Below are 25,819 nucleotides of genomic sequence, written 5' to 3'. Positions count from 1 at the left end.
TACTGAGAATACAACAATGAAATAATGGTAAAATACATCATTTCATATTTATATATTATTTTAGAACAAAATGTATGCGTTTGCTTTTAAAATCTTCCTATTTATTACGTATCTTTTGTCAATTAGAACAGTTGGGAGCTTTTGGTGATAACATCCTTCTGTGCAGAGTTTCACAAAGTACTAAAAAGCATATTTATCACTAGTCTGCTCTCCCAGTTCTCCACATTATTTTATTACATGAATGGACTGATATAGTGAACATTTGTGTCATGGAAAAGATTATTTTTAAACCCTGGCAAGATGTACAAGATGTATTAAATTGCGGACCAAATACATGAGGCCCTAAATGCCAGACTTTCTCAAGGTTTTGAATGAATAGCCTTGTAATATTTCATTCTAGCAAACCTCATTTATTCTATTCTATTTATTATTATTTTATTTTCGCTCAAGTGATGTACTCCTGATGTACTTTTTTTCTTGCTCTTATGCGCACACAGAACCTCTACCAAAGTGTATGAAGTTCTTTAAAAAAAAATGCTGGGGAAATAAAACTGTTTTTATCTTGATGTACTGCAAAAAATATGTCTGTCCCAGATTAAAACAAAGAATTAAAACAAAAATCAATTGGATAATCGAATACAAAATCAATAGATAGATAGATATAGATAGATATAAATTCTGGTGTTACAATAGTGTAGAAGTTAAAGTGACCACCACCATGGATACAAACAAATAAATAAGCAAAATAAAAATGTACAAAATGTGTGTTGCAGGTAAATAAATACAAAGTGTAATATACACTATAAACAGTAGCAAGTTTACCAAATGTAATGTGCAGATTAAAACCAAAGTTAAATAAAAACTGTAGTGCAAGTTTTAAGCTACAGTAGTAAAGACAAGGTGATTTGTACAGCTTAACACCCGCTGAATACCTGATTCTTGCACTTTACCATCACAGATCTACTGAGAGTCAGCCACACAGTGAAGTGTACAGATCTACGTTTGCGCAGTTACCACTCTTACCGCAGCAGCAGCAGCAGCAGCAGCGCAGCTTTTGACGCTCGCTGATGTCTGTGTTATGAGACGCATTTTGTAAGGTTCCTCCTTCGGCGCTGCATTTGTTTGTCTAGAGGCAGAGTTACACAAGCTTTGCACTGGCTGTCAAGTCAGGACGCCACAATCTCACCTCGGCTGAATATTAACAAGACAAGTCGCTGTTTGCTAGTGAGCCTCACTAGCTGACACATGATGTTTCCAGCTAGCAGATATTCAAGTAAAGGTACGTCAGCTAACGGCTAGTTAGCTAACATATTTCGAGCTAGTTGCGCCAGACTTGGGCACAGACATTAGCAGCAGTTTATCAGCAGTGTTTCAGATGTTGTCACACGATTTGTCTGCTTCCTAACGTCACATATAAACATTTCCTTTGTGTTTGTCTTTGTTGTTTTGGGCTTCCTACAACTGCAGACGTTAGCATGAGCCAAAACTGTCCAGCTTGCTCATTTATGTTAGCATAAAGCTAAAATGTAGGTTAAAGTTGAACTCATATATGGGTCACTTGAAAAGTGTCCTTGTCTTGGGTCACATCGCCGATTTACGTCTTTTCAAGAAGAAAACTGGTGTTGTTAGTTATGTCGTTGATTTGCACGGTATGAAACGTGTTTTGCTGTCTAAGGAGGATGTTTATTCGTAGCCTTGGACTTTGAATATAGCCTAGCTGTGGCTACACACATAACTGCTAGCTAGCATGGTGCTACTACTACTGCAACTTGGTGTGACAGCTGCTTGGCATGTTCATTAGCTGCCAAATAGCTTTTTCACTGTAGTGTTAAGCTTTCATAAACCCCCCCTTGCTGTATTGTGCCACTTGCTTAAGCTCGTGAGGATTTCTGTGTCATTATTTCTGTGCATTTCATTTGTACTTTCTCACATGGGAACCAGATCAGACTCAACCAAACCAGTCTAGAAAAAATTGCAAATCGCCACATGTTAACCAGGTTCAGCTGGTCTTAACTGGGTGCTCTTCTCTCTGCTGCAGCCCACAGGTGTATCAGGGCACTGAGGACAGCACAGACGGATCATGCTGCCCCTCAGCTGTACACAGCACTGAGCAGACGGGCATGCTCTTCTGTGACAACACCCATCATCACAACACACTACACCATCCATTCTCGAGACAAAGATCCAAGATGGGAAGGTAAGATTATATGTTGTCAAAAAAACCCTCAATCAAGACAGTTTCTGGACCTTTTGGTGAACTAAATTTGACATCCACTGGCACTCTTTGAAGGACTGACCTTACTCAAGTGTGCCTGTCAGGAGTCTGATGCTGGTTTTGTCTATATTTGTGATATGATGTTTATGTTGAAGACAAGGTGACTTATCTTATCTTGTAGTTTACATACAATTCAATAACCACGCATCATTCAGGTTTTTGATGAGCATGAACGGTATATTTGTTCTTTTTTCTTCACACTATAAAGCTCACGGTGTACCTTTTTAACACATTTACCTGCAGTAACATCACTAAAGCCGCGAAGAAATGTTTGACAGCTGAAGAAAATTCAACCTGTAAGGTGTAATACAGGTTGAATATACCCATAGTATTTAGTGTAATAGCCATAGAAAGAAAAAGTCGGTTTGAATTTGCCGTGACAGGAAGGTTAGACATGACTGACCCAAGCTCCTCAACCTATGAGCTAAAGTATTAATGTCTTGAAAGGTTTATTCCATGTGTAGAGTTCATGCTTTTCCCCATGCTATTTAGTAGAGTTTGCATGTTCTCCCCGTGCTTGCGTGGGTTTTCTCCGGGTACTCTGGCTTCCTCCCACAGTCCAAAGACATGCAGGTTAGGTTGATTGGTGACTCTAAATTGCCCGTAGGTGTGAGCGTGTGTGGTTGTGTCTCTTTGTGTGTTTGCCCTGTGATTGACTGGCGACCAGTCCACGGTGTACCTCTGGGATGGGTCCCAGCTCCCCCGTGACCCTGCCGGGTAAGCGGTACAGATAATGGATGGGTGGAACCAGAACACAGTGCCTCTCTCACTCCTTCATGCTTTTTTCTTGTGGTCCTTTCTCAGGGGTCGAAATGGAGAGGTTTGCAGATGAGGCAGATGTGGTGATAGTAGGTGGGGGCCCGGCCGGTCTTTCAGCTGCCATTCGTCTGAAGCAGCTCGCCAACGAACATGAGAAGGAGCTGCGAGTGTGCCTTGTGGAGAAGGCCTCTCAGATTGGGGCACACACCCTGTCAGGAGCCTGTCTGGAGCCCACTGCCCTGAACGAACTCTTTCCTGATTGGAAGGAACGAGGGGTGGGTGTCTTTTTACTTTTGCTGTCTTTAAAAAGATGATTAACACCATAACAGATGGTTCTATCAGGTGCTCTGTGATGTTGCTGTATGCTATGTATCTGTTATATGTTATGCGACTGTCAGCTATTAACTGGGTACATGCGTGAATGTGCTTGTGTTCGTGTTACTATTGTAGATTTGTAGATCTGAATATCAATACACTTGCGTCTTATTTAATTGTAAAATGACTTATTTATACTTACAAATCCCAATTAAGTCCAACTCTCAACATAAAATGTGGTCGTTCCTCAGGCACCCCTGAACACTCCAGTGACTGAAGATGTGTTCAGCATTTTAACCAGGAAACACAGAATCCCTGTCCCAATTTTGCCAGGTAAAAACTATTGAAAATTGAATATTATTATTTTAATAAAACAATGGTGTAATGCGTTTTCAAGGCAAAACGTCTGACAAGGCCTTAACAGCGTCTGCTCCACAGAGGGTCTTTGATTGAGGTTTCCATGGTTTTCAAACTGAGATCACAATTAAATTTGTAACTGTCACTATGTTAACTGTCACAAGAGCAAAATAGGCTCCAAACAGGTAAAGCGGTAGGGGATTCCAAAACTAAAAGAATGCATCTGCATTTTAGTGCAAGTTGTGCGAGCATTGTAGAGCTGAGCTTATTAACACACAGTCTGTATATAGTCATAGGAGGTGCCACACCACTAAAAGGTAGTACACTACCAGGTAAATTATAAATTGTAATAAATAGAAACAAATGCTAATTTTCTTTATGTCTAACTTTTAAATTCAGTTATGTGAATATGTCTCAACTGTATAATTCCAATGAATATGATAAAAACTGTGTCTAAAGTAAATTGTATATCCTGCCTTTGGCCAAGTAATGTCAAATAAATGTATTCATGTATCCCCAGATGTTCATTATTTTGGGAACTAAGTATCTTTCACAAAAAGGTTAAAAAGCAGTGCTGATTTTCCGTGTGCATTATTTTTGTCGCTGTCTGTAGGTCTGCCCATGGGGAATCATGGTAACTACATTGTGAGATTGGGGAACTTTGTGCGCTGGTTGGGGGAGCAGGCCGAGGAGCTTGGAGTGGAGCTGTACCCTGGTTATGCTGCAGCTGAGGTGAGACCTCCCTTGAATTTCTTCTATGTACAAGAAATATCTTGAACATAATATTTCATTTTTTCCCTCTACCTTTCTCAAAATGTAATATAATTGGGGGTGTTGAATGTGGGATGTGTACATCGTTAGACTATGAAACATCACTGACACCACTGGTTTAATTTTTGTAAAACCTGGTGTGATACATTTTTAGGGTGTTTACTGTTGTTTCTTAAAATCTTACCGATTTAGGTGTCAAAACAAAGATCAGACCGACTACAATGGCAATTTTATTTATAAAAGCACATTTCGTTACATGTCAACTCAAAGTGCTTATCATTAAAATGCAAATATTAGAAAATATTGGTATAAACATGAGCATAAATATGAGCAGCATTCATGAATAGAATGCAGAAACAAAATCAATGAAGCTGCATTCATCCAACATTGATTAATATCAACACATTCAAAAGTGCAAACATACGACCACACACACACACACACACACACATATACACACATACAATAATCACCCATAAGCCTGTGAGAGGAGGAAAGTTTTGAGTTTGTTTTTAACTGCGGATACGGTTGTGATGGACCTTGGGTCGTTATGCAGCTTGTTCCAGACAGGACCACAGTAAATGGAGGCACCCTCACCGGGCCTGAATCTAAATCTGCGTACAGCTAGAAGACCTCTCCCTGATGACCTGAGGTGCCTGATTGGGTTATAATCTGCAAACAAGTCAGAAATGTACTTAGGAGCCAAACTTAGGAGCCAAAGTGCTTTAAAGACTATTAGCAGGATTTTGAAGACGTTTCTGTACCGGGAGCCAACGAGGTGATTTCATTTCCGAAGTAATATGTTCTATGTATTTTCATGTTCAAGTAAGGACTCCAGCTGCTGCATTCTGAATGAGCTGGAGGCGTCATACTGATTGCTTGGATAATCCTGCAAATAAAGCGTTTCAGTCGTCTAATCCGCTTGAAATGAATGCATGAACCACCACTGGTCTGGTTTGAAGATCCATGGGGGGATGATGGGAGGTCGCTTTAAAAACTGTATTTTTATCTGTCTTACTTGCTTACTTACTGTCTGTAAAGCAATATAGTCAACACTTGCCCAAACAAATGGTAAACATGCCCACATTGTTTTTCTTGTTTGCTGTCATTTTAATTGCATGTGTTTACTGTCCCCCATCAGCTCCAATTGTTGACCTTTGTCTGTATGACTTTAATCAAGGTTTTGTTCCATGAAGATGGAAGTGTAAAAGGAATTGCTACCAACGATGTCGGCATCGCCAAGGATGGCTCACCGAAGGTATTGTGCTGTAACAAAATTCATTAAATAACCCTGTCCAGCTGTAGTCCGTCTGAGCTCTAGGCCCCACTTCATGGTTTAATTAAAATACAGGCTATTCTTTACAATATATAATTAAACATGAGTAGCTTGCCTTGGATTCATCATGCCCTTTGAAAGGATATAAAAGAGAAACAAAATAACTGGAGCAAGCATTTACATTTCCATTAACTGACCTCCTTTATCAGTATAATAATAATGATATATTTTTTGAGGGTACCTTTTATGACACAGAAAAACACCGTACAATATTATGTAGGCATTATTATGGTTATGGATCATTACCATTTTATATTTCTTTGGTCTTTTGGGTATTGTTTTCTTGTTTTCAGCTCACCCTTTTACCTTACCAACCTAACTATTGTTTGTATTCATGTATTCTCATGCTTCTCATTCATGAAATGCATTCTCTGCATCCTGTTCCTCCCTTGCTTCAGGATGTTTTTGAGAGAGGAATGGAGCTCCACGCTAAAGTCACGTTGTTCGGAGAAGGCTGTCATGGTCACCTGGCCAAGCAGCTCTACAAGCAGTTGAACCTGCGTGAGAACTGTGAGCCTCAGACCTACGCCATTGGCCTGAAGGAGGTAAATAGCACGTACTGTCTACGTCAAGCTAAAGCTGGAGAAAGTATCTCTCCCTCTGTTTGTGGCCTAAATTAGTTTTTCCTTTAATCTGGTTTGACTGATCATTCTTAATGAGTACAGTCCATCCTGAGGGACAGATAAAAGTGGTTGCTGTAATTCAGCGGGGATTTAACGCTGTGTACACGTTCTGGTGTTAATTCATTATTTAATTTCTCTCACAGCAGGAAACATAAATGCAACTTTTGCTCTCAGCAATCACGTTTATATTTGAGATTAAGATGAAATGACTGAAGGGTCGAAAGCAACCAGCAGCATCTACTGTAGCACGGTGTCTGTGGTTATCATAGTAACCCTGTACTAATCCCACAATACATATCATGTAACTTGTTTTGCTTCTGATATATCGCCCCTGGCTATTTCCTGGCCCGCGCTGATTAGAGATTCGTGCCTGCAACTGTATAGTGCACAGATCATTGAACCACCTGATAACATTATCTATTTACCAAATGGATGTTTGAACATTTAGAAAATTACCATCCAAAATCACCATTTCATAGCAAAGCTCAACAGTCGGTGTCAAATGAAAATGAATATTCATGGATACATTTTAAGGACACCTCTGCTCATTTTCTTTTTGTTTAGGTGTGGACAATTGATGAGAAGAAGTGGAGGCCAGGACGAGTGGAGCATTCTGTGGGCTGGCCCCTGAACAGGAACACATATGGAGGATCCTTCCTGTATCACCTGAATGAAGGAGAGCCGCTAGTTGCCTTGGGCTTTGTGGTGAGTGGCTTTGTATACATTTGTGTGACAGCTGGACGTCACGCAGACGGCAAGTAACCGCAGGATAATTATTGAGTTTCTGGATAAATAGTCAAGCCTTGGGCAGTTCTACATTATCTATCACGCAGAGGGAAAAAACAAACAAAATCCTGAATTGATGGAATCTAAAGTGGAAATACACTTTAAATGATTGTATTTATATTGTATCATTGATAGTAAATATTAGGAAATATCTACAAACATACAGTCTACTCCCAGTACCCCCTAGTAACAAAGTAAAAGCATGATTTTTAGACATTTTGTAATCAAACTTAAAAGAGGACACCTCATTTACATAAACTCAGAAGCACCTCTGATGGTGATAACAGCTTAAAAGTATCTTACTTCTACCTGTGTGCACTCTGCTCATGTTTACTGGGACGGTTGCTCCCGCTATATTTTTGTAGATCCTCGTAAGCAGATTCTCTCACAAGAAACATTGTTGAAATCCTTTTTCCACTGATCATTTATTTAAGTCAGTTCTGTAATTTAGGCACTGAAGGACATTTAGCAGTTTGCTGCTATGTTATAGTCTATCCTGACCGGCCTCCCAGTTCCTGCCACTAACACCATTTTACCTGACACATGATATTAGCAAAGTTTTCTTTAAACATTCCATGTTGTATTCAGGCCAAATCCATTTTTGCGTCATTATTGGGAATCCACATAGGAAGCGAGATGTTAGTGACCTGTGAGGGTTCTGTTATCCACTCCACACCGTCTCCATCTTTCGTCTGCATAAATTTACTGAACCAAAATAGTTTCCATGTCAGCTCCATTGGAAGAAATCAACAGTGTTTGTATGTAGCCTGTTAAGTCATTGATTTTATTTACCCGCCCACCCATTGAGTGGAATCTGCATAGACAGTTAGTGAAACAAGCTCACAGACAGACCGGGAGCTTTGATCAATCAATGTAGATACTATTGATAAGTTGAAAACACTCATACAGCAAGATATTTATGTGCTCTGTGTGACCAAAATGGACTTGAAGCGTCAAAACGTGAGGGTGTGTCTGTGCCTGTGTATGTTGGAGAGATCCATACAGAATGATAATGATGATAAGAGCCAGTATTATGAATCCCTGGCAGCTTGCACCTCCCTGCCCAGGGCTTTTCTCATCCAGGTGGTTCCAAATTTCTTCCAGACGGGGGATGGTGTTAAGAGGTAAACCACCAAACAGCAGGGAAATCCATACCATCACAACCCTACCAAATGTCTGCAGGAAAATTAATTTTTGAGTAGTTTTTTAAGCCACAGTTGCTTCAAACACCTCACCTCTTTCCACTTTGCATTCATCAACTAAGCTTGTTATACTTGTTTTTTGACATTACTCCGATTAAACCAGCAGTTTTCTTTTTTTTTTTTTTCCACTCCAGGTTGGTCTCGACTACACTAACCCTTACCTGAGCCCCTTCAGGGAGTTCCAGCGCTGGAAACATCATCCCTTCGTAGCTCCTACACTGGAGGGAGGAACCAGGATTGCATATGGAGCCAGAGCACTGAACGAGGGAGGACTGCAGGTACATGTCCACAGTACCTATTCTTTATTATGTTTTTAAGAGTATTGTGGCATCAACTTGTTTATCAAATATACCTGTTGCTGTAATACAAGATAAAACCATCAGCAGCGAAACGAGCCTGGCATTTGCTGCAACATATTTAACAAGTCGTTCTCTAAAACTGACCTCATCTAAATGTCAAAACATTGAATGTGAGTGCAGCTCGGTCACCGGGGAAATTACAAGATGTACTTACAGTTTATATTTATGTAATACAGGGAAGCCTGTTGAGCACGACTCCATTAAACAAGCCTACAGGGATTGTTTGAATTTATTCCAGCTCTTATATTTGATAAAAAGCCATCAGCACAATTCTAAATTTAGGATCTAATTTATTCAGAAAACAAACCAGTGCTGTTACACAGAATCAAGCTAATAAGTGAATCAGTTTATTGAAATGTTTTCACTACTACTGATACATCACTGTGTGTTTGGTCTTTATTTTATACATAAAATGCATCTGTAAGCCTTTTAAGTGGTTAATTTGATTTCTCTTATCTGTGTTGGTTTATCAACTACCCCAGTCAGCCTCATTTCATTATTAATTTATGTGTAGTATTCTAACAAAAAATGATAAAAGCAAGGATGGATACCATCTTTTAATCTGTCAGATGCGCGATATCACTCTTAATGGGCAGAGATCATAGATTAGAATATGGTTAAATTAAAATATTTTCTCCACTAATGACAACATCCACAGCCAAGCAATATGGACAGTTTCATAATAGATTTACTTCACACTAATGAAGTACCATCATTCAAATAGTGTCATTATTAAGATTATATAATGGAATCATGTATGGAAAAATGGCGACTTTTGAAATGTTTCATCATAAAGTAAAAGCACAATAGATGTTGAAGATGTCGTTTTAGCAAGTCCCCTCTGTTTTAAGTAGTTTTGTTTTAATAGTAACAAATGTATGTACAAGTAAGCCTCCACTGATACTTCAGTGTCAATGAGCAGAGGCTGTGTAGTAAGGACATCTGCTTGATCACCCCTTTGGAGGTTTTCCAGACATGTCCAACAGGGAAGAGACTCTGTAGCAGACCCAAAAAAGTTTGAGGAATTGTATATCCAACCTGGTCTGGGAACACCTCCAGGATGAGCTGGAGGACACGGCTTGAGTGAAGGATTTCTGGGCGACCTTGCTCAACCTGGTGCCTGCCTGCTGCGATCTGGACATGGATAAGCAGCAGAAAAATTTTTACTTCATCCAACAAAAAAAAAGACTATAGCCGCGTTTCCACCAAGCGAGCTGAGTTGAGCCGACAATGCGACGTCACCAGACTGCAGGCCACTGATTGGCCAGGGAGCGGCGTCACTTGATGAGTCATGAGATCGACTCGTTCACAAGAATCAAACCTGCCGTTTTTAAAACCCCGGAAACAGAGACCGAGCGTTTTTATTATTTCTGTGAACGAGGTAAACGGATACACACAAACCAAACACTCCATGTCCTTAGTTGTGATTGTTTGTGCCGTATACAAATTACGCTACCGGAGTTTCGGCCCGCCTTGCTATGACGACCCCGCCCACTTTTAAGTGGTACGCTTCTGTAATGGAAACACAACCAAACCGTGCCGAGTCGAACCGAGTAGAGCCGAGTAGTGCGGGGGGAAACGCGGCATATTGGCTGATTTAAAAACGTGTTTTTCATCGAAAGCCGTGGCTGAAAATATCCAGTACAATTATGCCATCATAATGTCCATATGACATGGCATTATGATGGCATATTTTTCTAGGATGCATCATAGCAACCAAAGTCATGAAATCCAGTCAGACGTTAAAGAAAAAGAAAAAAAAAAATGAAGAATGGGCATGTACTGTCTCCTCTTTCCCTCCAGTCTATCCCAAAGCTGACTTTCCCTGGAGGGATGCTCATCGGCTGCAGCCCCGGTTTCATGAACGTCCCAAAGATCAAAGGAACCCACACAGCTATGAAAAGTGGCATGTTGGCTGCTGAGGCCATTTTCCCCAAAGTCACAGCAGAGAGCCTGGATTCAGAGACGGCAGGTACAGAAATGAATGAATAATCATGACAGTAGCACCAGTTGCTGGTTTGTATAGGGGTTACTCAGTTTACTTCAGATACCGTGCTATAAAGGCTGTAGCTAAAATAATGCTGGAAGGCAAGGAAACATGGTTTTAACTCTGATTCATGAAGCTACATAATTACAAGCATTGGAACCAGGCTGGGCCGTATCAGATTGAATGTCAGGTAGCAACATTTGTCTGCTGGAAAAGGTCAGGCAATAAACTATGAGTTTTCAAAGCAGCCTGAGAAAACATAATAGAGGCCCAAAGGGGACACATTCTCGCACGTATATCAATCAAAAAACTACATTGTCAGTGAATATCAATTTTTTAATTACTCCTAGTGGCACTGTGCTGTTCTGGTTGTGTGTGACAGAGTTTGAAGTGATCTTCCTTTGAAACCTCGGCCACTATTCCCAGCATGATTGAACTGAATGCAGTTTAATTTGTGCTGCTCAACCAAACCAAAAACGGTGAAAATGAACTGGCCTAACTGTGAAGTGTTTTTATAAGGCTTATTTCTCCGAATGGACAAGGTTACCCCTCCTTATTGCTGGAACTTTGTTGAAATATAGTCATTTTTATATAAATCTATATTGAGCAAGGTCAGATTCAATGAAGACGTTGTGCTACAAATGTGTAGGAAAGTTAACGTTACAGCAGCAGAGCAGAAATGAAATAACAATCCTTCATTTCATTTTTTATTTTTTTTTAAATCCTCCTAGGGCTCCATATACCCGAGTACGCTGAGAGCTTGAAGAACTCGTGGGTGTGGAAAGAGCTGGCTGCAGTGAGAAACATCAGGCCGTCCTTCCACAATTACTTTGGCCTGTACGGTGGCATGTTGTACACTGGGGTTTTCTACTGGATCTTCAGAGGAAAAGAGCCGTGGACTCTCAAACACTGTGGTGAATATTGTGGGATCAGAATCATTGTACATCTTGGTGTTAACTAGTTTCATTTGATTTTAATGCATTCAGCTGGTCCTCCATAGCGACAGTACAGAGTTTACTGTAGAGAAATGAGCAGCAGTGAAAATGAAAAGAACAGAACTTTTTTTTTATCTTGAAATATGCGATTATCTATTTTGTACAGCTTAATTGCAAAGCTTCCCCTATTTTCACCATTGATTCTAAGAAAAAACAGCCTTGTGCTTGTTAGCCATTTATGAAAAGACTATAGCATCAGTAGAAATCGGTGTGACCTCAGCTGAATGTGTGAAGAATGTTAACGTACAGTAGAGGAGCTTTTCAGTGTGGGTAGCTGTGCTGCTGCAGATCAGCGGCACTGGACAATACCAGTGTTTTCTCTGCAGGTCAGGTATCGGGTCACGTTATCTCGGCAGAGAAAATCAACATTTCGTAACCGGCCCTGCCCAATCTGTTTCAGGCCTTGATGCAAACCAGCTGAAACCGGCTAAAGATTGTACACCAATTGAATATCCCAAGCCCGACGGCAAGATAAGCTTTGACCTGCTCTCCTCTGTGGCCCTGAGCGGCACCAACCACGAGGGGGACCAGCCCCCCCATCTGACCCTTAAGAACGACAGCATCCCGGTCAACAGGAACCTGGCCATATACGACGGGCCCGAGCAGCGCTTCTGCCCCGCAGGTAACGGCATCGCAGCCCCCGAAGAGCATCACCCACACAATCCATCAGCTGTGCAGATAACAGTGGATCTTTTCCACATAGCAGACAGTAGTGGAAAGGAAATTCTCTGCTTTGGTGCATTTAAACTGACGCTGGTATCTAAGGACTTGTACACATTGATGCCGTGCACTCTCAAGTTGTACATTCAAGAGGCAGACAGTTAAACTTCACACCCTGCAATACTCACTTTTGCTTTTATAAATGATGAATCCCTGGAGCCTTTTTTCATGAAAAAATGCTAATCGTTCTCTGGTTCCAACATCTCAAATGTGACTGATTATCGCATGTGTTCGGACAGTTTGTCAGACATAAATGAGCAATTTAATTATGTCAACTTGTACTACAAGAAGCAAAAGGCTTTTTTATTATTATTATTATAAATACAAACGGTAAATCTATAAATTGATCAGCAGGTGAACTCATAATGAAACATATCGGTGGTTGCGTCTGTAAAACAAATCTAATCCCTGTAATTTAAAACACGTTGTGTTGTCGGTGCTAGTTCACATTGTGGTGTTCATGCCAGTTAGGTCGGGCCGTAGCCAACGTTTGGTCCACTGAACAAAACACATGTCACAATTTCCCAGAACTTCATGTTGCTTATTTTTTTCAGTCTAAAGTCAAACGACATTCAATTTAATGGGATAGAAAACTGAGAAGAGCAGCAAATCCTTACATTTCAGCTTGTTAGTTTTTCCTGATAAGAAACGTAAATCATTAATCCATAAGCAAAAATGTTGTCAGCAGCTGTTGTGTTAAGTTATTTCAGCACTACAGTTAAGAACATATGAAGAAATCCTTGACAATGAGCCACCACTCCAAACAGTTTTTAGCTCTGGGGTCATTTTGTTGCTCTTAGAAGTTTGATTTGAAACCAGCGCTCGGGGCGCTTAACAACCAAACTGTGGTTAACTTTGCCACACAGCCAGAAGTTATGTTTGAAAATCTATCAAGGGGTAAACACTTGCTCCATTTTTAAATAAGCAGCAAACACCCTGGTGGGAACATGCTGGATTTTGATGAAAAAACGCCGCAGCGCCATGTGGATTCTTTTGTGAATGACAGCATCATTTGCCTCACAGTGTAAATATTGGTGGAGGTATTTATGTTCCTTTTGCGACAGATTGAATTGGTAAGGAGCAGCAAACATTGCAAAGCATTACCTGTATTCTGAAATGACTGAACTGGAGGTGCACATAAAAAGAAATAGCGTACAATAGAAATCAGTTGCTGCCACACCTTTGTTTAAAACAAACAAATAAAAGTCCACAGCAACTAGAGTGGCATTTTATCAGCACTGTGAAGCTATGAAATTGTGTGTTTATGAAGCCAGACGGACTTTAAAGTGCTGCAGTTGCGACAGAAAAGCTAAACTCTATAGTTCGCTCCAGGAACCGTCTGCCTTTGGATTCTTTGAAAACTTTGAACCGACCTGTGGTCAGGGGCTACGCTAATGTGGAAGCCACCGAGAAGCCAAATGCAGCGAGACGCCGGTGCTCTTTGTGTCGCACAGAGCTGAGCCGAGGTTGATTGGATGAGGCAGGACAACAATTACTGCAGAAACACACTGAAGCTTTGGGTCAGCAAGGTTAATCATTTTTAAAATTAAAAATATGGGCTCAGCATTGTTGGCTGCCATGGTTTACCTAGCAGAACGCAGCAGACAGCCTGGAGAATATATAAAACACAGGTCACTCTAAACAATTAATTATAGTCCTATAAATTATGTCGCTGTGGCATCTCACTTAAAAACCTGTGCGATGACACTGTGGTGTATATTAAGACTTTTACTTCTTACTCACTTTGTAGGTGAACACTGTCCCAGAGTAGAAGCTGTTCTGCTAGTGCTCCGCCAGCTCTAATGGGCGTCTGAGGCCTGGTGCCACACTGTCTGTAGGCATACATGAGCTCTAAACTGTTAACATGGCCACTAAAATAAAAACCAACAGGTTCTGTGACGCACGCACAGTTCAGGGAGGTAGTGTGTCCCTGCAAATCTAATTATCAGGTTATTGCCAAAGTCAGTGTTTTCAGACCAAATGTGATCCACTAGGCAACGTTGTTCGTCTGTGAACAATCAGTCTGTGAATGACCAACCGTGACCAATATAAGCATGTCAATCAAAGTGAAACTGCATTTTTCCATCAATCCATGATTGATTGAAACTGAGGGATTTTCCAAAGCACAGCCATGATCAACTTGTAGCTGTTTTTCATGTAAACCTTTTGGTGCTGCAGTGGGCATTAACAGTCCAGTCTGCATTTCAGATTTAAAGCAAGATGCCCTGAGGCAGTCGGTTAAACGGGGGGGGGGGGGGGGGGGGGGGGGTCACACTGCTGAGAAGAGTTTAAAGTCAAAGTCTATAGCTCGATACCACAAGGTATGTCTCAGAGGGCTGTACATGAAATAAGAATAATAATGATTAGCATTAGCAAAAGGTATAAAAGTCAGGTAGACTACACAGAGAACATTAGAAACAAAATGGCTGAAAAGTATTACAAAATAAAATGAGTGAGATCTTCCAGAAAACATGGTTTCTGGTCCTGTTACATGATGTAGATGAGATGCAGAGTAAAAGCAACTCGGCAATAGGCAGTACAGTGCAAAATAAAATGATGTATAGATACAGTGATGTAACATACTATCTTTGAATTAACTGGAAAACTATCAGTGGCTCAATTGTATTCTCAGAAACGTATTCATTTAGATGAGACACTATGTAATGATGTGATTATTTTTAACAACCTGCAACAGCAAGGCAAATTAGCACCAGAGATGTTTATCCATGAGGTATTAATTCTGTCATTACTGTTATTGGTGATTGTTTGTTCCATCAACACTGGAACGTCATGCATGCACAGTCATAGAAAAACAGAACAGTAGTTTCTATGCATCTATTTTCTAGCTTAACTTATTTGCTCTCCACCAACCCTCCCAGGTGTGTACGAGTATGTTCCCTTGGAAACCGGAGATGGGATGAGATTGCAGATAAACGCTCAGAACTGTGTCCACTGTAAGACGTGCGATATCAAGGACCCGAGCCAAAACATCAACTGGGTTGTGCCTGAAGGTGGCGGTGGACCAGCCTACAACGGAATGTGAACATCCTGGTTTTTTTTTTTATTATTTTACTTATTGTCTTGAAATGATCAAAGATGTAAAGTATGATGCATTCAGGGTTGCAGTACTTACCAGCAAATAGCAAATGTGCCTACGTATGGATCTAAAACAACTATATAGCTGTTATTGACTGAAGAAAAGATCTACAAAAAGCTAGAATATTAAAGTACAACTGCATGTTGTACCCAGGGGGGCATTTAGTTTAAAATGAGGCACAAACCCATGAAAAGTACCGGACCACGTAAAACTGAAGTTAAAAGCAGAAGTCGCAGTTTAGTTTTGCCATAAAATCCACATTTTGGGCATTTATAATGTTTTAAAAGTGGCTCTTTGTGCATTTTAAAAACTACTTTACTTACTGTAATAGTTAATATATTTCCTTCAAAATCCTCTAATTGAAGACAAGTAAGCAAGCTGTCCTCAAATCAAGGTTTATTTCAGCATTACGGCAGGTACATAGTGACAGCATCTGCACAGTATTGTACATATCATTAGATGACGGCATCACACTAATGAATAAACACTTGACTGTTAGCTTTTTCCCTTTTATTGACCTCTGTAAAAAAAATAAAAACAAATGGATTTACTGTATGTGGCTGAGAACGATGTCTCAAAATCCCTACGATGAAAAGATACAAAATACACGTTTGCTTTGCTGAACTACTTCAAAACCCCAGAACAAAGACCGGTGGTTAAGTGTTAACCCAGTTTCTCGGGACAGTGGAGTCGGCCATGCATCAGACGAACGCTCAAACTATTCATTACAGTGAAGACGCCTGTCAGAATTAACACAGGTTAAGACTCACAACGGTTAATCCTTCGTAAGAATACAAACAGTGAGAAATGTGCCCTGCTCGAAAACATGAAAAGACCTGACAACTGAAAGTACTGTGCATTTCCACCTGGTAGCAGACTCCTGATGTGAGTGTGTACAGCTTCCCATGTAGAGATGACTTCAAATATTGATAATTAAGGACAATTCAGTGCATCATTGGGTGAAATGTTCACGCAAACATTTTGGCATAGATTTTCTTCTCCTTCTCCTTCTCCTCCTGGATCTTAAGCTGGACTCTCTTCATCTCGTTGCTGATGGCTGTCGGAAGAAAACACTTCAAGTCAGTTCAACAGGTGAATCAGTGTCTACAGTTTGTGCCGCATATTGTTTCGCCAAGATTGCTGAGGTTTCACAGATTGTCTCTGACGCCCACGGGCCCATTTTTGTATTTCTTTCTACACACTGTCAATTTCAGTTGGAAGACAGCCTGCTCCTGAAGGCACAGGGAGAGCATGAGGCGCACTGATAGCTCTTATCTCCAAGCCAGCAGCTAATAGACTGCAGCTTTAAAAAAAAAAAAAAAAAAAAAAAATCAAGAGCTGTGCAGTCACATTCGAAAGGCGAAGGAGAGCTCCAGATTTGCAGAGCCCGATCACACCCAGTACAGTCGAGCTTTAATGTATGGAACGGCTGTGTTACTTCCCCCAAGCATCCAACAGAGGTGTGATGATAGAACACCTGGTGTGCCGGCTGATCGCTCAGTTGCACCAAACGGCCGTCAAACTGTCACATATGAACATTACCACATCACCAAAACCTGGATGCACTCGACAGCATGTGGCTGTGAATCACTTTCTCATGAGTGATACCGAAGGCAACATATTGCAGCTATTTTTTCTTTAAAATAATTTTAATTTCAAAATGATCATTTTGATGGCACGCTGACTTCTAAAAAAAAAAAGGCACCTCTTAATTCCCAGTCTGCACCCCAGACACTTGTTCATGCTGTATGAAAGTTGGGTTGAGTGGGCGCTTAACCGCACTACATCACACACACCGCCAGCTACGGGTCTAACCGCCGTGGGTGCAGATCGGTTTTCGTTGGCTCTCTGACCTGGTCTGACATCGGAGTCTGTTATCCCTTCCAATGTTTCTGCTCTCGTTAGAATCCTGTGTTGCCCGTTGTCGCTCTGATTTCTACAGAGTTAAATGTGCCAGTGTCCTGTAATTACCATCAGTGGCAGCAGAGGCTGCTGATGCTGCTCATCATTACATGGTCTTAAAATAGCTTCGGTTCTTTAAAAGGGAAGAGAAACTTGAAAAATACTGTACTTTCACTCAGGTGGTAGCTGAGGGAGTTTTAGTGGTGCACCAGTGCTGACTGTCTTAAGCTGGTTACGTGCTTTTGCTGGAAGTTAATGTGGTAAGCCTTGATCAGTGTGGATCCTGAGAGGTTCTGGGTGGTGATGTTTCGGTTACATGCTGCTCGTACAGAACAGTTTGAGTCAATAAAATGATGTGAGAGTGAACGGCAGAATGTTTTCCCCTGCACTGAAAATGAGTAAAACTAAAGCACCCGTTGAGCTCACGACCCCTCGTATTCCAACAGCATTAAATACCAACCCTTAAGACTTTTTATTATTTGTTAATTTCACAAAAATGCTATATTATGGACTATCATCACACTCTTGGTTTTCAGGTAAATTATTGTCCTGCGTCTGATCTTTCATGAGTAACTCAACTGATTGTTACTCATGAAATGTTCGAATAAACTAAATACGCAGATGTGTGTGGAGGGAGGAACATATTTGCTGCATATATCGGCGCGGACAAACAGAGGAGGAGGAAGAAAAATCCCACCTTTGTCTTCTGGAGCTTTTTCCTGAGCCTTCTTCAGATCAGCCTGAAACGTGAGTGCAGAAGGTGATTTAGTGAGTCAAAGTCGCCTTTCAAATACTCAACATCTCTCAACAGAAGCACAGACAAATGCTCGACTACAGTTCATAATGTGTTACATGCCAGTTCCTTTTCAGACATCAGACATTAGATTTATGCTGTTTGACAGTCTCTTGTATGTTTGTTATTTTTATTTGGTTTAATACATATTTAACATGTTCCAAATCAAATCTAAATCTAAACACAGTCCAACAGACAGATGGGATAGAAAATAATGAATACATACATTTTTATCTGTTGAGTTGTTCAGTACCTCACACAAAAGACTATCAGTCTTTGATATTTTCTTTTAACAGCCACTTTAAAGAGAGGGATGTCTGTGTATACGTTACCATGGCTTTGCCGTATTCCTTTAATCCCTGCCAGGCCTGAGCCCTCCGGAAAAGTGCCTTAGTGTTCGCTTGGTCCAGCTCTAGAGCCTGAAAGACACCGCAGAAATACACGACAGGAATTAAATCCTATCCTCCTTGACTGAATTCCCCTACCACTCATTAGGTGAGGATGGAAGTGCAGTCGCACATTAATCATTTCTGGGAACTGGACTTTATCCTGCCAGAAATAGAATTAAGTCCACTTAATAGATGCTGGATATAGTTCACCATTTTGGGAAGTTTGCTTTTATCACATGAGTCTCTACAACAACATGTCGTTTTCACAGTTTGTTCTTTTACACAGATCAAACAAAAAGATGGAACGTGAGGATTAATGGTGCTGGGAGGTGGATTATGTTACCTTTGGCCAGAGCCATGCTGGATGTTTCTACTCTTGCTATGCTAAACTAACCTGCTGCTGGAGGCAGCTTCGTATTTACTGTACAGACGTGAGAGTGCCATTGATCTTCTCGTGCAACTCTGAGCAATAGAGAATAGAAGCACAAACCCAAAATGTTGAACTATTATTTCTCTTTCTTTAATTGTTTATAAATTGTAAAAATCCCTAGCACAGGTAGCCTGGATGGCAGCAAATAGGCAGCACACCCTTGCGGCTCCGTGCCATGCAGGACCGTTACAAGGACAAGAGCGGTGCCAGATGTACCTCGTTGCAGCTGTCCAGAGCGTCCTGCCACAGCTGCATCTTCAGCTTACATGCCGCTGTGTTGAGGAAGCAGCTGAGGGCTGTGGGCTCCAGCTTCTGCTGCGCCGCCGCCTCCTCCAGCTGATCTCCGCTCAACTCCAAGTACCTGCAGAGATAAGAGGCTCATTGTTAAGTGACAGAGGTGGATTTCGATGGGCGGTGATCGATGTCGCGGGTCTGAGCTGCATCACAGGTGAGGCTGTGGTGGATCCACAGCTCCATCGATCATCTGCTGCCGCCGCCGCCGCCGCTGCTATTTCGGAGTAGTAGAGTAGTAGTAGAGCGGTTTACAGAGTCCTGTCTCTTAAAAGCAGAATGAAGATCACACCCGTTGGTTGTCATTGCCTGTCGCTTGACTGTAATCTGTCTGAAAGTGGGTTCTGCGTACTTTTCCTCCAGGTTCTTCCTTCCATGTGACCTTGCAGAGCTTTTTTCTTGCTCTAGAAATGTTACAATGGACTATGATAAGGTATCTTCCTTCTGAGAGGAGAACAAAGCTATCTCATCACGCGGCTTTCAGCGCATGAGCCACGTGTTAATTTCAGATACTGGGTTTAATCATTCCTTGTGTGTAAGTAGACTATTTAGATAAGAGATTATCTGTGTCACTTGGATGGTTCCTTTCAAAGTGTGTTTTAAAATCCTGACTTGCATTAAATGAAGGTGATTGTGGCGGACAGTGGACCGTACACCCAGTGAGGCTGTACATTACCTGAGGGCTTTGCCGTATTTGTTGATCGCAGCTTGCCATTCTTGATTCTTAAAAAGACTGTTTCCAATATTCTTCAGATCCTCGGCAACAGACAGGACTTTGTCGACCTGAAAGCAAATACAAGTGACAATGAATTTTATTCAGAAATCAGGACTGCTAGCATGAAGCATAAAAGGCAATTCAACATTTTTTTTTTTAGAAGCTTATTTTTGCAGTTTTGTTTGTAATAGTTATGATAACACTGTGCTCAAAGTACCGACTCGGGTCTGGGAGCATTAATAAAACACCTAGAAAGAAACTCTGACACAAAGTTTAGCCAGACTATCTAAATCGAATAAATTGAAAGTCTGCAAACTCTAAGCATCCCCTACTTCCAGTGTTTGCTATGTGTGACACGTCCTGGATCTTGATCTTCTCATTCGACTTTGGAGAAGACAACAAACAGGCACATTTCCCTAAAAAGCCAGCATGGTCTTTAAACAGAGTCCCTGGAGCAGTCCGACGCTGTCCGCCAAAGTTCACCCATGACTTTGATGATCAAAGACCTCACTGGTACTTACATCTCTGAAGTCGACGTCGGAGTCCTCAGGGAAGTCTGGGTGGGCGTCACCGGATCCATCGTTTGGTGCAACGCCCCAGCTGTCCCCGTCCTTGTGCTCCCCACAGTCGGCTATGACACACGGCTGCAGAAGCAGATGCATTTCAGACAGATATTTGGCATTTAGAGCTCCTAAAAATCTCACCGGTCCCATTCAGTCGTTTTCCGTGAATATGACATGTCAGGTAACACACTAACCATAAACCATGCATGCTGAGAATCCTTGAATTGTTATTATTTTTAAAAAGATCCCAACATATTCATACTTGACCAGCTGTAAAAATAACTGTTCAGATATTCTAAACTTCGTTTAATTACAGTTATAATATAATTTCATATTACTGTTTCAATATTTGTACCACGTGTTAGGTAGGTGCCACCACACTGACACGAAGAAAATATCATTTCTGAGAGTATCGTCTTCCTTTACATGTACAGATTAAGTTCAGTTTCACTCCTCTCTAAAACACAATCATGACTCAACCGATACCCAGTTGACTGTAAGTTTCAAACTTATAGTGAAAAGACATTTTGGTCTCTAAGTGGAGGAAAGTATCTAATGAAAAGGACATCAAAACACCTGGAGGTTACACCGCATTCACCATTTACCTTAAAAGGGACGTCATCTGTAGTGTCAATGGACTCCAGCATCTTCACGACTCCCATCCCTTTCAGCACTTGTCCGAAGATGACATGCTTTCCATCCAAGTGTGGCGTGGGGACAGTCGTGATGAAGAATTGTGAGCCATTGGTGTTTGGCCCAGCGTTGGCCATGCTCAGCAGACCCACTTTGTCATGCTGAGCAGAGAAGGAAACTGTTACTACAACAGGCAAACAACAGCAAGCAAAACAATGTGACTACAAACTGAACGCGAGCAATGAGAGACGTTCTAGCAGTGGAGCCAGATAATGGGGATTCTGACGGTGAGTAGTTTACCTTGTAATGGAAGTTTTCATCCTCGAACTTCTCCCCGTAGATGCTCTCACCCCCAGTTCCATTATGGTTGGAGAAGTCACCTCCTTGGATCATGAACTTCTTGATGACTGCCAAAAACAGATTTACAGCCCAGTTACTATGCAGACTAACCAGACAGTCTCCCGAATTTAAAAAGCTAAAAACCTAAAGACTCACATATCCTATTTTTACATACTATGTCATCTCAGAGCATGAAAAATGCCTTTTAATCTCACAATATTGAGCAGCTGATAATCTTTCTATTTAACTGTCCATTGTTGAGACAATTACTTGTTGTGGTATTTTTAATATGTCTACAACCCAAATGTATATTAATGTAATGTAATTTATTTGTAGGAAAAACTCTGATGTGTTCAGGTGCAGCACAATCTTTTCTATCTGTCCTTTGGGGTCCCCACTTGAGGGAAATTAACTGATGGAGAAACCCCGAGCCAAACAGGCTCCCACACACGAAATTTGGCAATGCATGCAGTTATATTTGCAACTACAGATTAACCAACTGTCTGACAGTACTGGGCATCCTTTCGGCTCCTTCTACATGTGCGAGCGTGCATAACAACTTCAAAGTGAAACTTTGAACTAAAATGTCACATTATATGCAAATGTGAAGCATATTTACTCCTGTGGAACGGGCATCCTTTGAAGTACAGTGGTTTCCCGGTCGATTTGCCTGTGCCCTTCTCCCCAGTGCAGAGGGCCCGGAAGTTTTCAGCAGTCTTGGGGGTGATATCAGCAAACAGCTCAAAGACTACGCGGCCAGCTGTGGACATGGGAGAAAAATCAGTTAGTGCACATATTTCATCTGTGGATATGGTCACGCACTGTCAACACTGTACAGATCATTATTAATGTACAAACTGCTCACTAAAATGAAGTGGAGACAGATATTGAGGTATTCAGGAAGCATTATAAATAACCCATCACAGCTAAAACATACTCAAACGGACCAAGAGGGAAATATCCCGTTTAAATGCTGATGTTTTAATGTGTTAGCTGCAGCCACTGTGAGCTACAGTGAACTGTCCCTGAGTGCTAATGTGGCTGAAGATGGCCACATTAACAAGTAATACTAGACAACACACCCACACGTGGTTCAGTCACTCTCAAGAAACATTCACCCGGCTCAAAGCTAGTTCACATTAAAACGCACCCGAACTGTTTATATCGATGTTTTCCTCTTTGTCTTATTTGTAAAAATGTGCGTTTTTTCAGGCAGCTACTAAATTTAGCCTGTCTAGAAGTGACCCGGCGGAGCCATGACTGTGCTAAGCTAACGAGCCTGGCGGTTAAACTGGCCCTTTAAAAGCTGTTCGCTGACATTAAAACCAAAATTTCCTGACCTCTTTCTCCATCAATGTCTACGTCGAAGAAGACACGGGGGTTTTCGGGGTTTGAAGGCCTGTCAGATGGTGTTGGGTGAGACATTTTTGGGGACAAGGCGGTTGACGGCACTTGCTCCTGCTAACCTAGCTAAACCCGGCCGGTGCACTGGAGCAGGTTCAGCGAAGAAGAATGAACTCGATAACTTCCGGTAGCACATTTCAAAATAAAACTACGGCGCTGACAACGAGTGTGTTCATTATAATCAATGTTATCAATATCTAGTCAAGATTATTCTCATCTAAACAGACAAATTTCTCCCTTAAATATCCTTCGCTCAGTATACAAAATTATAAGTCATACTAATTTAAAAAATAATAATAATTTTTGCACATCCGCTCTCGCTAGTATCAGCAGGACTGAGCAATAAAAAAATATAAAATTGTTGAAATCCTTTATTACAGTTTACTTTATGTTTTTTATCATTATTATTAGGCTTTATATCAACATAAAGGCCGATTGTATATCAATTTGATATTTGATATTATTTGTATATCAGTAAAACTCCATTTAGATACTGTACATTAGACATGCAGACAGAAAAGGTTTATTTTTGGCTTACATATGTGATTTAATACTCTAATACTATTCTAAAACATTTCATGCCATGGACTCTATGAATAGTCTATTACACATGAGACTTAGTTTGAAAAGATTCTGTCCTATGCCACTCAGCGTGACATGTTATAATGCTTCATTTGTGTAGCTGGAAGGTAAACATTTAGACAAGTGCTCCTCGGGCTTCAGATAGAACAGGAGGAATTGCATTGTTTTAGGGGCCACAAGGCCAAAATGATGTGAATCACTTGGGGAAATACTGATTTGGCCGCTCTTAAGTGGGGATTCAAAGATCCCTAAAGTAAAAGCAAACCTTTTGGATCCTAAACTGGCTTATGAAGCTTTTTGACTTTGGCTGCCACTCTGACTGTACATGGCATGCATGCATTCAGACTGTCTAGTAAATACAATAGTCTGCCTCAAGAAAGTTCAGCCAGAAAATGCCTGAAGGCGGTTATCAGATTGAGGACAGCCTATTGTAGTGATGGTGTTACCCACAAATTGCGGCTGACCCCAAGAAATGGATGTCTGTATGGCTCATTATATGAAAACTGGTGGTTTCTCTTGGTGGTAAATAATCTGTACAGCTGTCTACAGCAGACATAAGTGGATAAGATTGCTATAGCCGTGGGGATAGATTACCAGGTGTGTCTCATACAGGAATCAAATGTCTGTGTCTGTGAAGCTGTGAGAGGAAAGAGGGACCTCTGATAAACAATCCCAACTTTTTTATCGCTATTATTTCTGGAGAGAATCTTCAGTTTGAGGAATCAATACCATATCTTACCTGTTATACTGCGAAACTTTGACCATTCAAACTTTGTTGGCCCAGGTTATGTTTTCAGATGTGCTCTAGCTCAGATTGTGAATTACAATAATATTAACTGATGAAGCTGAGTCATTATCTTTCACAGGTATGTAGAATAATGCAAGAATCGGAGTCTATACTTGAAATGAAAAAAAAATGTGTGATTTCCCCTAAATCAGGCTGGAGGCAGTGAAAAATGAAATAGTGGGAAGGTGAAACATGTTGTGGGTATTAAAAGCTGTTTAATCAAACGCGACACATCTCATTAACAGTCAGATCCTCCAGCAGCATTCGTTAGTAGAATGCCATCTGCCGTTAGCTCTCGCTGTCTCTGTGAAGCTTGGTGTTGACTTGGAGTGAGTCATCCATCATGTTCACATCAGGGGCTCCTGAGAGACAGACGAAAGGAATCAGGCCTACATGTGTACAGCACCTACAGGGTGTGTTACTTGTAATTGGTGAAATGTTCTTTCACATGTCACAGAGTCGCTTTTAAGAGAGTTGTTTACTTGTTACTTTCATAATGTCTCTCAAAGTTATAACTAAATGATGATGATTAACGATTGAGTTTCATTTTGTCATTTGTCTTGAGGAAACTCCGTCCTTTGAGTTTCAAAGGTCTCATTTGACCGCAGAAACAATGCCAACGGAAAGTCAGGATCCAGTTTTGTGGTGGACACATGAATTCACTCTTTCAACAGCGTCATCTGTGGTGGTAGTCAGGTGACGTGATATAGACTAACAGAAGTCTGCATAGGAAGGAGGCTGGGTGGTTGGCTCCACCGGGTGGTTACCCTAGATTTGCGAAACTCTTATGAGATTTGGGCTAGGGGTTATGGTTAGGCTTAGGGATATGGTTATGGCCAGGTTAAGGGGTAGGTTATGTTTAGGGCAAAGCTTAGGTTTAGCAGTACACATTCACAAACCACACACACAATGAAGAAACAGCACGTACAATTCTGACAGACTCAAACCTATTTCGACACGGATGATGGGGGTTAGATGGGTCAAAGGACTTTCATCAGGAGACTGCAGTTCGTGTCACGTGTGAAACTTTTCGTCACACAACAATGAAAACTACTTAATATTCTAATATGAAATAACATCAGTAAGTTTTGTGTTTCTTTGTAGAGGTTTATTTGACTGTTGGGCCCAAACCCAGTGGGCTTGTTCAGGTCCATGTGCTGTTAATAATTCCTGCACACAACCACAATCTGTGAAACATGTTCATGCATGTCGCTTCCTTTGCAGAAGGGATGCTACACTGAGGGGATTAGCAGCTCCCTAAGCTGCCGCTGGATGAATCCCTTTCTTCCCAGTGATCATCAGCGATCTCCTGTGCATTTTAATGCATTGCTTGCTGCGTTTGCATATCACGTAGGACATCACCAAATTCTCTTTGAAAGTGGATTTTCTCCTTGTTGTCTTTTCTAATC

The 25,819-nt window shown here is 41.1% G+C and overlaps 2 protein-coding genes across 2 annotated transcripts; one reads left to right on the top strand and one right to left on the bottom strand.

Moving 5' to 3' along the window:
- Positions 1 to 1,071: 1,071 nt before the first annotated feature.
- Positions 1,072 to 16,135, top strand: etfdh (electron transfer flavoprotein dehydrogenase). The gene is made up of 13 exons (XM_070836319.1): positions 1,072 to 1,279; positions 2,039 to 2,197; positions 3,080 to 3,309; positions 3,601 to 3,682; positions 4,320 to 4,438; positions 5,658 to 5,735; positions 6,212 to 6,358; positions 7,001 to 7,141; positions 8,559 to 8,702; positions 10,587 to 10,755; positions 11,502 to 11,684; positions 12,166 to 12,387; positions 15,365 to 16,135. Exons 1-13 carry the CDS (start codon positions 1,246 to 1,248, stop codon positions 15,526 to 15,528), a joined length of 1,872 nt encoding a protein of 623 aa, XP_070692420.1. The 5' UTR covers positions 1,072 to 1,245; the 3' UTR covers positions 15,529 to 16,135.
- On the bottom strand, positions 15,962 to 23,113 carry ppid (peptidylprolyl isomerase D). Its single transcript, XM_070836320.1, has 10 exons — positions 22,978 to 23,113; positions 22,257 to 22,397; positions 21,599 to 21,705; positions 21,271 to 21,459; positions 20,624 to 20,746; positions 20,064 to 20,170; positions 19,313 to 19,457; positions 18,610 to 18,696; positions 18,182 to 18,224; positions 15,962 to 16,639 (listed from the first exon to the last, which is right to left on the bottom strand). Exons 1-10 carry the CDS (start codon positions 23,060 to 23,062, stop codon positions 16,551 to 16,553), a joined length of 1,116 nt encoding a protein of 371 aa, XP_070692421.1. The 5' UTR covers positions 23,063 to 23,113; the 3' UTR covers positions 15,962 to 16,550.
- Between the last annotated feature and the right edge of the window lie 2,706 nt (positions 23,114 to 25,819).

The sequence above is a fragment of the Pempheris klunzingeri genome, chromosome 9, assembly GCF_042242105.1.
Source record: "Pempheris klunzingeri isolate RE-2024b chromosome 9, fPemKlu1.hap1, whole genome shotgun sequence".
NCBI lineage: Eukaryota > Metazoa > Chordata > Actinopteri > Acropomatiformes > Pempheridae > Pempheris > Pempheris klunzingeri.
This window is presented reverse-complemented; position numbering and strand designations above follow the sequence as displayed.